The sequence below is a fragment of the Leptonychotes weddellii genome, chromosome 6 (genome assembly GCF_054177405.1).
Source record: "Leptonychotes weddellii isolate Sample4059 chromosome 6, ASM5417740v2, whole genome shotgun sequence".
NCBI classification, from domain to species: Eukaryota; Metazoa; Chordata; class Mammalia; order Carnivora; family Phocidae; genus Leptonychotes; species Leptonychotes weddellii.
The window spans coordinates 25,350,846-25,363,714 of NC_138374.1; the positions used below are offsets into that span (position 1 = coordinate 25,350,846).

General features: G+C 54.6%; 1 protein-coding gene across 1 annotated transcript in view; it reads right to left on the reverse strand.

The window, feature by feature from the left end:
* The window catches only part of PAX2 (paired box 2), a 60,229-nt gene extending 47,677 nt beyond the window's left edge, over positions 1-12,552 (reverse strand). Inside the window, exons 1-3 of the mRNA XM_081823072.1 lie at positions 12,510-12,552; positions 8,810-8,975; positions 7,809-8,006 (exon numbers count right to left, since the gene is read on the reverse strand). Coding sequence (XP_081679198.1) covers positions 7,809-8,006; positions 8,810-8,975; positions 12,510-12,552 — 407 coding nt within the window. The remainder of the gene's footprint in view (positions 1-7,808; positions 8,007-8,809; positions 8,976-12,509) is intronic.
* Between the last annotated feature and the right edge of the window lie 317 nt (positions 12,553-12,869).

Here is a 12,869-nt window from a genome sequence, read left to right on the forward strand (position 1 = left end):
CCTCTCTCTTTCACCCCTCAGGCTCCCCACCTCCTTTCTCACTCTTGAGCCCTCCTTCTGACTTCCGCCCTCCCCTCCCACTCGCGCCTCACCCTCCCCTGTCCTCACGGTAGAGAGTGGACTCTCCCCTCGACCTACCTTCCTCAGGGGCTCCTGGACTAAGGGGCTCAGGAAACATCACCCTCACCCTTGCACCTGCCCTGTGAGCGCTCTGGTCGGAAGCAGAGAAGAGAAGCCAAGTCTGGTTACACAGCTCTGGGGCTGCAGACCAGGGCCCATGGACTGAATCAGACCTGAAGCTGTGTTTTCTTTGGCCAGCACAGAGTTTTCAAAACCCAAATCTTCCTGCCTCTAGGCTGGGCCCGCATACCCCAGCCCTTTGGTCCAGCTCTCACCAGCTCCATCCTAGCTCCTGCAGCTCTACTTTCCTCCCTCCACATCCCTACAATAAACCTGACCTCTCTAGAATGCTGACGACTCTCAGTTTCTCACTCTCATGTGAAAAACACAAAATATCTTCTTATCATATTATCTCTCAAAAACCAAAAGAAAGAGTCCAGTTATTTTTGTAGTTGCTGAGGATGAGCTACGAGAGGAACCTGGCTCCAAGGCCTCTCCCATCTCCCTCCCTCCCTCCTATATACCTTCTTCTCCTACCCACGGAGAACTGCACGAGGCCTTGCTCCTTCTCCTCCAGGGCCACGTCACTCTCCTCTTACTTCCCACCCCCAACAGCTCCCCTAGGCCTGGCCCTCCCTGGAGGCCCCAGGCATCTGCCTGTGCCTTCATGCCCTGCCTGGTCTCCAAGGCCTCTCCAGTCCCCAGTTACGTGTTTCTCACAAAAAGCCTCTTCCTTATTTCACTGGCACCTGGGTTACTGGGGAAGGACGTGGCGGCTGGGCCCGGGACCTGGACCTTGGGAGAGCTCTGTCAATGACTGTCCCCAAGCTGCCACCGCACCTCCTGCTAGAGGGACCTGCACCCCTTGGTGGGCCTCTGCACCAGAACTCTACAGCAAAGAGGCCCACTGGGAAGAGCATCTTTTTAGCTGCTTATACAGTTGGTCCCTAACTAGTCTTGCTGACTGGGCTAGAACTGAATGAGTGTCTAAGTGAGGATGGACAGCTGAACTCACAGCTCTCCAATATGAAGGTGACATCACTGTAGCCAGGCCCTGCTTTTGGGGGGCTAACAGGACCATGGAGTGTTACAGCGCAAGTAAAGATTGAAGGAAAATTTGACCTCAGTTTGCCCAAATTGTGAAACAAAGAATCTTCAGCTGAGCCCTATTATCACCCAATGGCCCAATGACTACCTCACTGATTGACCTATTGGGCCAAGGACAAGGTGTCCAGCCTTTGTCTGTGAGTGCGGGACACATTCTTTGGAACTTCCTCCCTTTCCTCTTGGCCTTGGAGCCCTTTTACCAAAGAGCAGACACAGGATGGCACACGCATACACATACAGATCCATACACACTGAGCATGTCAACCGCTATGCCTAGAAACCATTGTGAACCATGTTCAAGCTGCACCTTGCCAGCACCAAAACAACAGGTTCAACGGGAGGAAAACATTCAACCCCATGGTTTCCTGGTAGACTGATCAACCCAATGCGATTTCATTTCTCCTCTGTTTACTTCACTTGTGATTTGGGCATTGGTTGTGAGATACTGGTTCCCACGCCTCAGATCTGTCAGCGGCCCCGATCTCCTTTCTAGACTCACCCACATGGCTATAGGTGAGCTGCACTGGCCATAGCTATACCTGTAACTGCCTCCCTTGCAGGAATCTGAACTCTGGACACCTGGCTTGGGGCGTGTGGGGAAACAGCAGGGATTCAGACAAGTGGCAGGCCAGGTTAGAACCCTTTACTGCACTCTTTAAAAGAGCAGGAAGTGAAGGGGTGCCTGGAGGGCCCAGTCGGTTAAGCGTTAGACTCTTGATTTTTCGGCTCAGGTCATGATCTCAGAGTCATGAGATGGAGCCCCACCCGCTCCACTTCGGGCTCAGCAGGGAGTCTGCTCGGGATTCTTTCCTTCTCCCTCTGCCCCTTCCCCTGTACGCTCACTCTGGCACGTGCGTGCACTCTCTCTCTCTAAAATAAATAAATCAGTCTTTAAAAAAGAAAGAACAAAAAGTGAAAAAGAAATACATATACATCGTTTCCTCTTGCTATGAGACCTCCAACTCCAGGTAGCAACAAGGAGGGACTAAGGACAGACCTGAGAACTAAGAGGGGAAATTACAGAGTAGCCAGAGCTGGAGACCTAGGAAGCCGGGAGCAGAAAATGGGGCCCTTGGCTTAGGGCGTTCCTTCATCAGTCCTGCTGACAAGATGGGGAAGCAGGACCCCTCTCCCAGGTGGGCTCATGACAAGGCCCTCTTCAGATGCAGGCTCTTGGTGGTGTTGGGGGGAGGGGGAGATTCATCTTCTGCACCAGTTTCTACCATGGCTACTCTTTCTCTGGAAGCCATAATGTTCTAGTCTACAAGCACATACCATCACATAATACAACCACACTCTCTCGCATGCACCAGAATAAGCCCGTTTCCCAACTGTTTCCTCTCACACCAGTTCCAACCGTAGATCCATTCCCTGGATCTACTCTGCACAATCATTCGCCCCATCTGCCAATATACACACAGCGCCACTCCCTCCCCAACCTTCCTTTCTCCAGGTACCCTGTTTCCCTTCTCCAGGGGCTGTTCCTGCCTGGCCCCATCTCCACTGGCTAATTCCCCCTGTGGCCCCTGTATTGAACTGTTGTGTTGTCCATTTCCCTGTGACAAGGGCTCTGGTTACAGAGTTATTGATTGGTTTTCATGCAGACAGATGGGCCCTTCCCGAGCTCCCATCGAAATCCCTGGCTCTATGGGCTGATTGTTGCCTCTCAGGGTGTAGGATTGCACTGGAGACCACCCTCCACGCAACCTCCTTTGCCCAGGCTGTGGACGGTAATAAATGGAGGCAGCCTGAACGATAATAAAAGCAATTGAGTAGGTTACCTGTGCAGACACAAGATTTATGCCTCTTCATATTTGATGTGATTGTTTTATCGAGTTCTCAAAATAGTTGGGACACTATTTAGTTAGTTAGGAGGAGTTTCCCTCTCTTTTCTGCTTTGCATTGCCCTCCAAAACCTACCTGGAGTTTTCATTAGGGACAGCACCTCCTGTCTTTCTCTTCCCCAGAGTTGGCAGCTGAGGTAAGAACTCAGGGCAACCGGCCATTGCTCTCACCTGAAGGCCATTTAGTGGCCTGAACACCCGCTCTGAGCCAGCTGATGAGGGAAACAGACCCATACGACGGCGGGCCAAGAAGTCTAAAGTAACTAAGGGAACAAAAATGGCTTTTCAGGAGGACAGCTTCAGCTCATTTTAAGAAATAAGATCAACAGCTGTACCTATTTCACATGTTAGTCCAATGATTGGTGATCTCCGCAGGAGGAGAGCCCTCTCTGGGGAAGGATAAGTGAGCAAGGCTTCTCAGACAGAAATTGGCATATTTGTTTGCTCTTTGTGACCCCAGGGTGGTAGGCCCCGGGCCACAGAAGGCAAGTTCTCTGTCCTTATTTCTCCCACTCCTCTGAGGACAGAAGTCTTCTTTTTCTTTCTTTCTTTCTTTTTTTTTTTTTTAAGATTTTATTTATTTATTTGACACAGAGAAAGCGAGAGCGAGAGAGCAAGCACAAGCAGGGGGAACGGCAGGCAGGGGAGAAGCAGGCTCCCCACTGAGAGCAAGGAGCCTGATGCGGGGCTCGATCCCAGAACCCTGGGATCATGACCTGAGCTGAAGGCAGATGCTTAACCGACTGAGCCACCCAGGTGCCCCAGAAGTCTTCTTCTTAGCCCACCAACTTGCCTTGGCTCTTTGCCATGAGACCAACAGCCCTGACCACCAAATAGCTACAAGGGCATAGAGATGTGGCAGGTAAAGCTGCTCTTCTGGCCCAGATTCATGCCAAGCAAGGTCTAAGAGTCTACGAGTCAAATGTGCAATGTTCTAAAACCTGAGTTTCAGAGAAAGAGACACAAACTCCAGCCCTGAACATGTCTTCAGCATTCCCAGCTTTTTTGGATAGGTCTTCCAAGGAACAGCTGGCCCACTACGGTCACCCCACTGCCAGACCTCTGATGAGGCCTACGAATGACACAGGATGGAACCCTTGCGCAGCACTGGGGCTGTGGCCTTGAAGCCAGGGAACGTGCTCACTTGGAGCCAAACAGGCTGAGAGAAAGTGTGGGTAGCAGGTGATCAGTGAGAAATGGACTCTGGAAGAGCCCACTCCAAAGATCTAGGGGCAGGGAAGGCCCTGATCCCAAGAGTGTAGTGCAGGCTGGAAAAGTTAAGAGAGCAACGGCCTTTTTGTCAGCTCGTTCCAAGAAACACCCTCAGGGGATCCTTGGTAACCCTATACTCTACCTGGAGTTTGTGCCTATTCTTTCAAAGGAGCTGTATTCTCTGCCCAGAGCAATAGCCAAATCAGAAGACTTTGGCATATAATCAGGAAGATCCTTCCTGCCCAGTCAATTGCTCAGCGATATAACTAGGCGACTTTTCCCCCCTTCAGTAGCATGGATCCCCCTCCATCTCTTCCCCCCTCTAGGCCATTCCCCACACCAGGTTTTAGTCTCAAGTAACCTGTTTATAAACATCCGCCCTCTACAGCGGCCGTGTATAAGCTGAGGAGCTGGCAACTCCATGCTTAGTGATCAGTAACCCAATATCGAGACGGAGTCACAGAAATTCCACGTGCTAAGCAATCCTGTCAACCCTCTGGATTTTTGACAGTGGTCTCTGGGGGGCAGGAGTGGGTTTGGGAGGCCTCCCTGACCTACTCCACTGACTCAGAGAGGTATTTCTCTGAGGATTTGCCAGTGGAGTATATGGATGGAACGTCCAAGCCTTTATCGCGACAGGATCAGAGAAAACCAAAACCAATTTTAAAGCATGAAAAGCAATTTCGTTTATAACCATAACAGCATATTTCAAGTGCGGCGACAACATCTGTTTTGGGAAGGAGAAGATGAAAAAAAAAACTCACAATTTGGCTCAGGAGGCTGAGCATGTGTGGACTTCCTTTCTTGCCAACCACCGGCACATGCACACACTCACAACGGTTATAAAATACCAAAGACAAGTGGGTACCTCACCAACAGGAAGGCCCTAAACTCGAGAACCACCCGTTCCCCGATGCACCACACTTTCTGCACAGAGGAAAGTCTCCAGGGTCTTCCTATAGTGAGTGAAAATTTACAAAGTTCCTGATACCACCAACACAGGAAGAAACATCCCGCCTTTATCAGGTTTCAGGGTGAAACAACAAATCTCAGATAAACCTTTCCCCCTTTAGAGCAAAACACCTACAGGGATGAAGTGGAGGACATGGGGGCCTAGATGCATCCCTCCAGCCCCAACTCAGCAGCACACTGGGAAGCCCTCAGAATTCTTTCCCAAACTGGAACCATGGTAGGATTCTGTCCCAAAGTGAAATCAACACTACCCTGACTGCTCCTTGTCGACAAAGCAAGCCGGGAAGCCTAACCGCAGACCCAGGGCTGGCTGCCCATGCTGCCGGTGTATTCCCCGTTCCTCTCCTCCCACTCCCTCTCCATCTCCAGCAACACCTGCCCACAGATAGCTATTTCTACACACCCAAAGGAAGCCTCGGTGCCCCTCAGGTGGTGGGGCTCCACGCAGTGCAGATCCTGCAGCTGTCAGCACTACCAAGCTGAGGCCATTCTTTTCCTACTCTCAACCCACCCCTCTACTTTGCCCCGGTGCTGGGGAGTGCACCCCCAGGCTTCTGAGCTTGATCCTGGGGTCACCTGTTCCCTGCTTTCTGTGGCTTTTCAGAATGGGAGCATCCCCAAACTCCTGCATAAGCCAGCTTCTCAAAGCATCTCAGCCAGTGAAGGTATATGTTGGGGAGAGGAGGGACGGGGTTCTAGACGGGGTGGTAGGTGAGGGATGCTGCCGTCAGAAGTGCCTTGATTGCTCCAATCCTCCACCCATCAAGAAAAGCAAACTGCCTTAACTGTGCATGTCTCGGGTTCCTCCAAAGGCTTGCAAATCCTATCACTGACAACAAGCATTTCTCTTGAATGTCCCCCAGTACACCAGCTCCCAGCCCCAGCAACATCGCTCCTCAGCAGGCAGCTCTCCTCCCAAGATCTCCGTTCCAACTCACTCCCGGGACCAGCAGACAGCCGAGAGGCTGAGTCTCCAGATGGCTCCGAAAACAAATGCTTTGTCCCAAGCCCGTTCCTAACCCACCAATCCTGCCCCAGCCCCAAAGCTTCCCCAGCCTCCTCTGGCTTTTAAATGCAAAAAGACACATTCCTCTCCCAAACCACCCAGAGTCTTTCTCCAGCTCCTTCCAAGGTGTCTGAATGTCAAACCGCTATGCTTTTCAGTACCTAGCGAGCCAGGCCCCGGGAGCTGGAGGGTTTTCGGAGGGTGTATAATTAGCTGATCAGTATTATGTTACCCTGTTCATAACTGAATAACCATTTTAATACATATGGCACACACTGGGATAATTTCTGGGGTCGCCGCGCAGTACGTTACAGCACGAGTGTGGCAGAGGGAATCTTCTTTAGCCAAGGTACATTCTACCAGCTAATTTTACCTGCTGTTTTCAGGATGATTTGGGATAATTCCATATCATTTGCAAAATATTAAAAAAAAAAAACCTTGATATGTGATGCCAGTTTCAGAAAAAGTCACCATCTGAATTATTAGTTGTCCTGACAATGAATCTATGAAGAATACAAAGAATAACAAGGGTAAGAAACCCTCAGCCTTCTTCTCATTTGGGACTCTGTCTTAAAATGGGGGGCAGTAGTTGAAAGGCTGGCCAAGCTGTCTGGAACTTGTACAGGGTCTCTGGTGAGGTCACACTGCACAGTTCTGTGATGTGGAAGCCCTCCTGGGTGCTTGCATCCCACTGCTCCTTGTACGTGTTGTACCCAGCACAGGCCCATTTGCACACTGGCACGGTATACACACGTGGAACACACATGTGTACTCTCCCAGAGAGCATGCTGGAGTGGCTTGGGGATTGGGAGACTATCCTGTGCAACTACAGGTCTCGATGACTCCAGCCGATGTTGGCCCATGTGCCTGAGCCTGTCATCGGTGCAGACTTATCCCTGGCCCTAAGCATCCTAAAGTTGAGCCTTGGGGTCCAGAGCTCTCTCCCTGCCCTCCTGGTGTCCCACTCCTTGTCCAGCTTCCCTACTCCCTGCCAATTGCTGGCTGGTGGCCGGCGTTTGCTCTGCAGGCCTGGATACTCGTGCTCGTAGGCCGGAAATTTGTGCGAGCTGGCTAGCAAGGCCTGGGCTCCTGGGAGGCAAGCTTTGTGGGAGTTGGCAGGGAGGGTGGGGCAGCCAGGACAGGCGGCTGCCCCTGGGGAAAGGAGCATGCCTTTAGAAAGGGAAGTCTGTTTGGAAGCAATGAATAGACACTGGTCATTTTAAAGGCTTCGGCTGTGGGCTGTGATTGTCTCTAGATACCGAGGCACGTAATCTTGGAGTCTTAATTACCACAAACACTTGGATTCATTTCCAGGACGCCGGCGGGAGAAGCCTGGCAGGGAATACCCAGCCCTGAGCTGGAGACAGCTCTGTCTGTCTCTCTCTGCCTTCCAGGTCTCCTCTCCCTGCCCAAAGGACTTCGGGGACTGGGAGCCTGGAGCAAGGGCAGAAGCTAGGGAAAGAACGAGACTGCAAGCTGGGAGACGCCCTGATGGGCAGGAGCTGGGAGCTGGAGTCCCACCTTGCAGTCCGGGGTGGTTTGCTCACCTGTTGATGGAAGAGACGCTGGGCACCGTGTCATTGTCGCAGATGCCCTCGGCCAGGAGCCGGTCTCGGATCTCCCAGGCGAACATTGTTGGGTTCTGCCGCTTGTATTCAGCAATCTTGTCCACCACTTTGGGCGTCGCCACTTTGGGCTTGGAGCCTCCGATCACTCCGGGCTTGATGCTGCCGGTCTCATAGTACCTGCGCCGGGAAGGCCGGCGGGGTCAGCGAGAACAGGCCGTGGCAGGGGCAGGGAGGCTGCAGGCTCCAGGGCGGCTGCGGCCGGCCGCGGCGGCAGCACCACTCTCCCACCCGAGGCAGCAGCGTGGAGGGCAAAGACTCAGCATGGCTGAGCCAGCTTCCGGAGGGCGCTTGGCTAGGGCGAGGGATGGGCCGCAGGATGCGGGGGAGGACGACAGGGACACTCCCTCCAGGAAGACAGTCATGCCGGGGGCTGCGAGCACACCAGCGGGGATAGGTGCCCCTGGGAGTCTGAAAGCCCAGCCTTGCATTTGGAAAGAAGAGGAGGCAGCCGCTTCCAGGCCTTCAGGCCCACCAGGGCTGAGCCACCACCTCTAGCCCTTTCCTACTGAACACAGAGCCCGGGTGAGAACTGTCCCCTCCCCAATGCTGATTTTTTCTTTCCTCTTGGGGACCCATTTACGCTCCCCACCCTGTTCCTCCGACAACCCCCACCCCCCGCAAGTCTGCATTAACTCTGCTTGAAGAGGAGTCCCTCCCTTTCTGAAGTCTGGTATCTGGCAGCCTCCTCACGAGAACCCTGAAGCTGGGCAGGAGCTGAATGACCCTGCTCTATCCTCGCTCCTGGGGCCATGGCCACCACCTAAGCGCCCTCTCCAAAAGGAGCAGCTCTCTAGATACTCCAGAGTATCTAGATACCCCCACTGGCATCCTGGACTTTTAGCCAAGTCCTTGGTCTGGAGACCCAGGGCCGCGGGATAAGGAGGCAAGGCTTCTCCCAGGGGCAGCTCTGAGGCCCTCACCTGCCCAGGATTTTGCTGACACAGCCGTGGCTGACCCGCAGCTGCCGGGATATGTCGCAGGGCCGCACACCCTGGTGGGCCAGCTCCACGATGCGCTGCCTCACCACGTCGGGCAGGGGCCGGCCGTTCACAAACACCCCCCCGAGCTGGTTCACACCCCCGTGCCCTGCTGGGGAGAGACAAGAAAAAAACACAACACCCCACACACAGCAGGGACCGGCCATTAGTCAGGGTCCAAGGCCCAGGCTGTGCGAAGGGAGCAGGCAGGGTGGAGGGGCATGATCTGGGACTTGCGGCAGAACAGTGGTCTGCTGCCAAGCACAACACGGGGGATTGGGGATTGAAACCCATTGGCCGTAGAGACGCGGAAACGCAGACGCAGGGCAGAGAGCTGGGAAGAACATGGCTCTAAGACCAGTACCTCTCGAGGGAGAAAGTGAGGGAAGGAACGGAGAAGCAGGGTGAGAAGAAAGAGGGCAGGGGGGAAATTGATGCCGGCAGGAAAGAATGTAGGAGAGGAAAAGAGGAGCCGAGCAGAGAGCAGAAGCAGGGCCAGGTGAGATCCCGCCTGAGCCGCAAGCAAGGGAGAGTCGTTGGTGTGTGCTAGGGCTTGGAGGCAGATGATTTTGGGGGTCTGGGACCAGTTGACCCAGTACAAAAGGGCTCTGAGCACAGAGAGGGACTAAGTGTCTGACTCCCTCCTTTTGCTCCTTACCTCTTGTATCTATTTTAAATCAGAGTTAGAGTGTTCATGCCTCTTTCCCTGTGTTTTTGTTTTATTCTGGGTTTTGATCAGGATTTTTCCTTTCCTTTATGTTTTCTATCTTTAGATATTTGGGGGCCATATTTCCCACTTGTCTCCCTAGGGTCTAAAGTTCAAAGAAAGCCAGGTGGAGGAGGGAAGGCTGAAGACGCAGGGGTCCAGAGTCTGCTGCGCTCAGAGCCAGGGAGGCAGCGGAGGGCCGCGCCGCGCTCGGTTCGGCAGCAGCCAGAGAACGCAGGCTGCCGGGGCTTGTCTGCCTGCCGCCTTGAGCCAGGCTTGGGACCCACTGCTTCCCCTAGGTAGCCTGGTGCAGGTTGCCCAGACGGGCTGAGGGCTCACGGGGCACCCTGTGCTGCCTGCCAGAGCCGGCTCCCATCCCTCTGACCTCTTAGACCTCGGCAGCCTCCCAGGACACCGCGAAGCAAGGGCGTTTGCTCTCCTGGCCAGGAGGAGGGCGCTGGGTCTCCATTCCGACTCCAGCTTGGGGCCCCCAACCTCGGAGCCCAAGTGGTCACCGGATGCCAGGCCTGAGGACGCTGCGCGGCGCCCCATTCTCCCTGGCCTACAGCAGTCTAGAAATCCTGCACCCAGAGCGATCAACCCACAGCTGCAGTTACTGAGCAATCCAAGCACAGAGAGTTCTAGCGGCCAGCCTGACCTGGCCGGCAACCTACAGCCCCTGCCCTGCTAGCCTCAGGCGGCTTTCGGAGAAAGCGGGAACATCTGCGCTCTGCTCATTTCTTTCCCGTCCCCTTCTGGGGGTACCGAGAGCAAGGGCCGGTAAAACCCCTGGGGAGAGGCTTCAGATCTGGAGGCTGGGGGAGGCTAGAACCTCTTATTTTTGCCTCACATTCCCGCTACTCTCCCTACCTCTAGCCCCACTCCTCACCCCTCCCCTCCCTCCAAACCCCGACCATCAATAATTTAGGCCCCGGGAGAACTCGCGTTACCGGTATGAAAAGGCGGCAGCTGCGGGCAGATTAAAGATGAATAATTCAGCCTCCCCGGGCTCCAGGCCCGGCCCCTCGTCCCCAATCTAAGGAAAGGGGACGGGAAAGGGGGCACGACAGGGGTCCAGCGCCGGGAGTCGCCGCTGAGTCGGGCCTGGAATGCGCCACTGCCGCCCGCGCGGACTCAGGCTGCTCCGGCTTGCTGGCCAGCCCGCCCGCCCGCGCCGCCGTCTCTCCCTTCCTCCGACCACCTTCAGCTCGCCTTGCCCCACTTTGGGTTTCAAAGTGACACCCAGTGGGCGGCTGGGACTCGGCAAATCCCCCGCGGAATCTGCCCGAGAGAAGAGCGAGAGCAGAGGCGGCGGGGCAGGGAGGCCGGCGGGCTAGGCGAAGCCGGCGTGTCGACCCGGTTCCACTCGCTCCGAAAAGGAGACAGGATTTCGGGCTCAGCTCACGGAGACCCGTGGCGGCCCGAGGCCCCTGACTTGGATTACCTGTACTTGGAAATTATTTAGGAAAATATATTTTACCCCAGGAGTATTTTTTTTTAAAGCTCCCCCTGTAATGCTAATTATATGCTTAAGAGAAAAACAGAGCTCTTCCTCCTCGGCTCTCTTGTCTGGAGCACCGATCCAAGCCAGGTCTAAAAAAGTTTCCCTGTGAAAAGTTACAAATCATCCTTAATTATTAATCTACAGAGGAGGAGAAGTTCTCTATTTAGAATCCATTTGTCTAAAAAAAAAACAACAAAAAAAAACCAACCTCTGAATTGTTCTCCAAGCTAAAGACATATGACATGAATTAGATAAATTCAAATTTCATTAAAATAATTCCCTCTTTCCTATTTTTTCATTTTTTCTCCCCTTCTCTTTCCCCTATAACATCCTTTCTGTTTTCTTTCTTTTATTTTCTTCCCCTTTTAAAAAATTTCTCTTTCCCTTCTCCCCAGCTTTGGCGTTTGCCTTCCTTTTGTTCTTTCCCCCTCGTTTTCCCCCTCTTTGACTACCCACCAGCCAGGTCACTGGCAGGACCATTTTCACCAGGGAGTGGAAGGCCGGCAAGGCGCCTCCAGAACTGCAAGCAGAGCTTGGCTCTGCCCAGGGGCTGCCTGGCAGGCTCCTCTACTCCATCTCTTCCTGACTTCGATTTCTCCTTGGAACCCCTCTTTGTTTTTAGAGCATCTCCCAGGGAGAGGTGGAGAAAGATGACCACCACATCCTGCCAATCTCAGACTCCCAACTGAAGGAGAAGAGCAGGGGAAGGAGAAGAAGAGGGGAAGGAAGTAGGAAAGAAAAGAAGAGGGAGTATTACAAACCAGCTCACACCAAGCCCTGGCTGGGCTGCCAGGGCCTGGAGATGCTGGGAGCTGAGGGTCAGATGGGGGCACCCAACCCCACACTCTTCTGCCTGATTGCCCTGACACGGAAGCTGCCCATGCTAGGGGTCTCCACCTGGACAAGCACACTCTAAGTTTGAGAAAGGTAGAGATGAATGGAGGGTGGGGGAGGCAGAGAGAGAGAGAGGGAGAAAGCGAGGGTAGAGGGAGAGAGGGAGAGGGAGAGGGAGAGAACAGAGAAAACAACACAACTCAAACCCCTCAAAACTGCCTGCCAATTTAGTCTCCCAGCCCAGGGCAAGAGGGTGACCAGGGCGTAGGATGGCTGGAGCCAGGGCCAGGGGCTGTGGATCGATGACCTAAGAAGGAGCAGGTGGAAGAAAGGAAGACAGGTGATGGGCACGAGGGAAGGTAGGAAGGCAGGTAGAGGGAGAAGTATTGGTGACCTAAGGCAGAAGAGAGAAACTGGAGGCTTTAGAAACACTGGAAAATGAGGGGAAGAGGAAGAACGAAAGGGGGGGCCTGGAGAAGCCAGCGCAGTCTCCAAGATGGGACCTGAGTGCAGGGGGCCAGGGCCGCGCCAGGACTGGACGGGAGAGGGTTAGGACGGGGAGCCCCGAGCTGGGACAGGAGCCGGGCGCCGGTACTCACGGTGCATCGCGGAGAAGGGGTCTGCTTTGCAGTGCATATCCATGGGGAGGCAGAGGAGCGGGAGCAGCGCGGCCGCCGCCGCCGTGTCGCCTCTCAAACTCAACTTCAGGACTTGAGGAGAAAAGGGAGGGACGTTGGGGTGGGGGGAGGTGAACGGGCGCCCGGCTGCGGCGGGGCGGGCGGGGGACGCCGCGTTGTGCTCCCCGCGGGGACGCTTCCCGGGCGGATCGGATCTCGCACCCGCAGCGACCGCAACTTCCCACCGTCGGGGCGCGGGGCTGGGCGGTCAGCAGAGCGGCCCCAGGGCGGCGGGCCGGGCCGGGGGGATCTGGGGGCGCATGGCGCGCGCGGCAGCTGAGG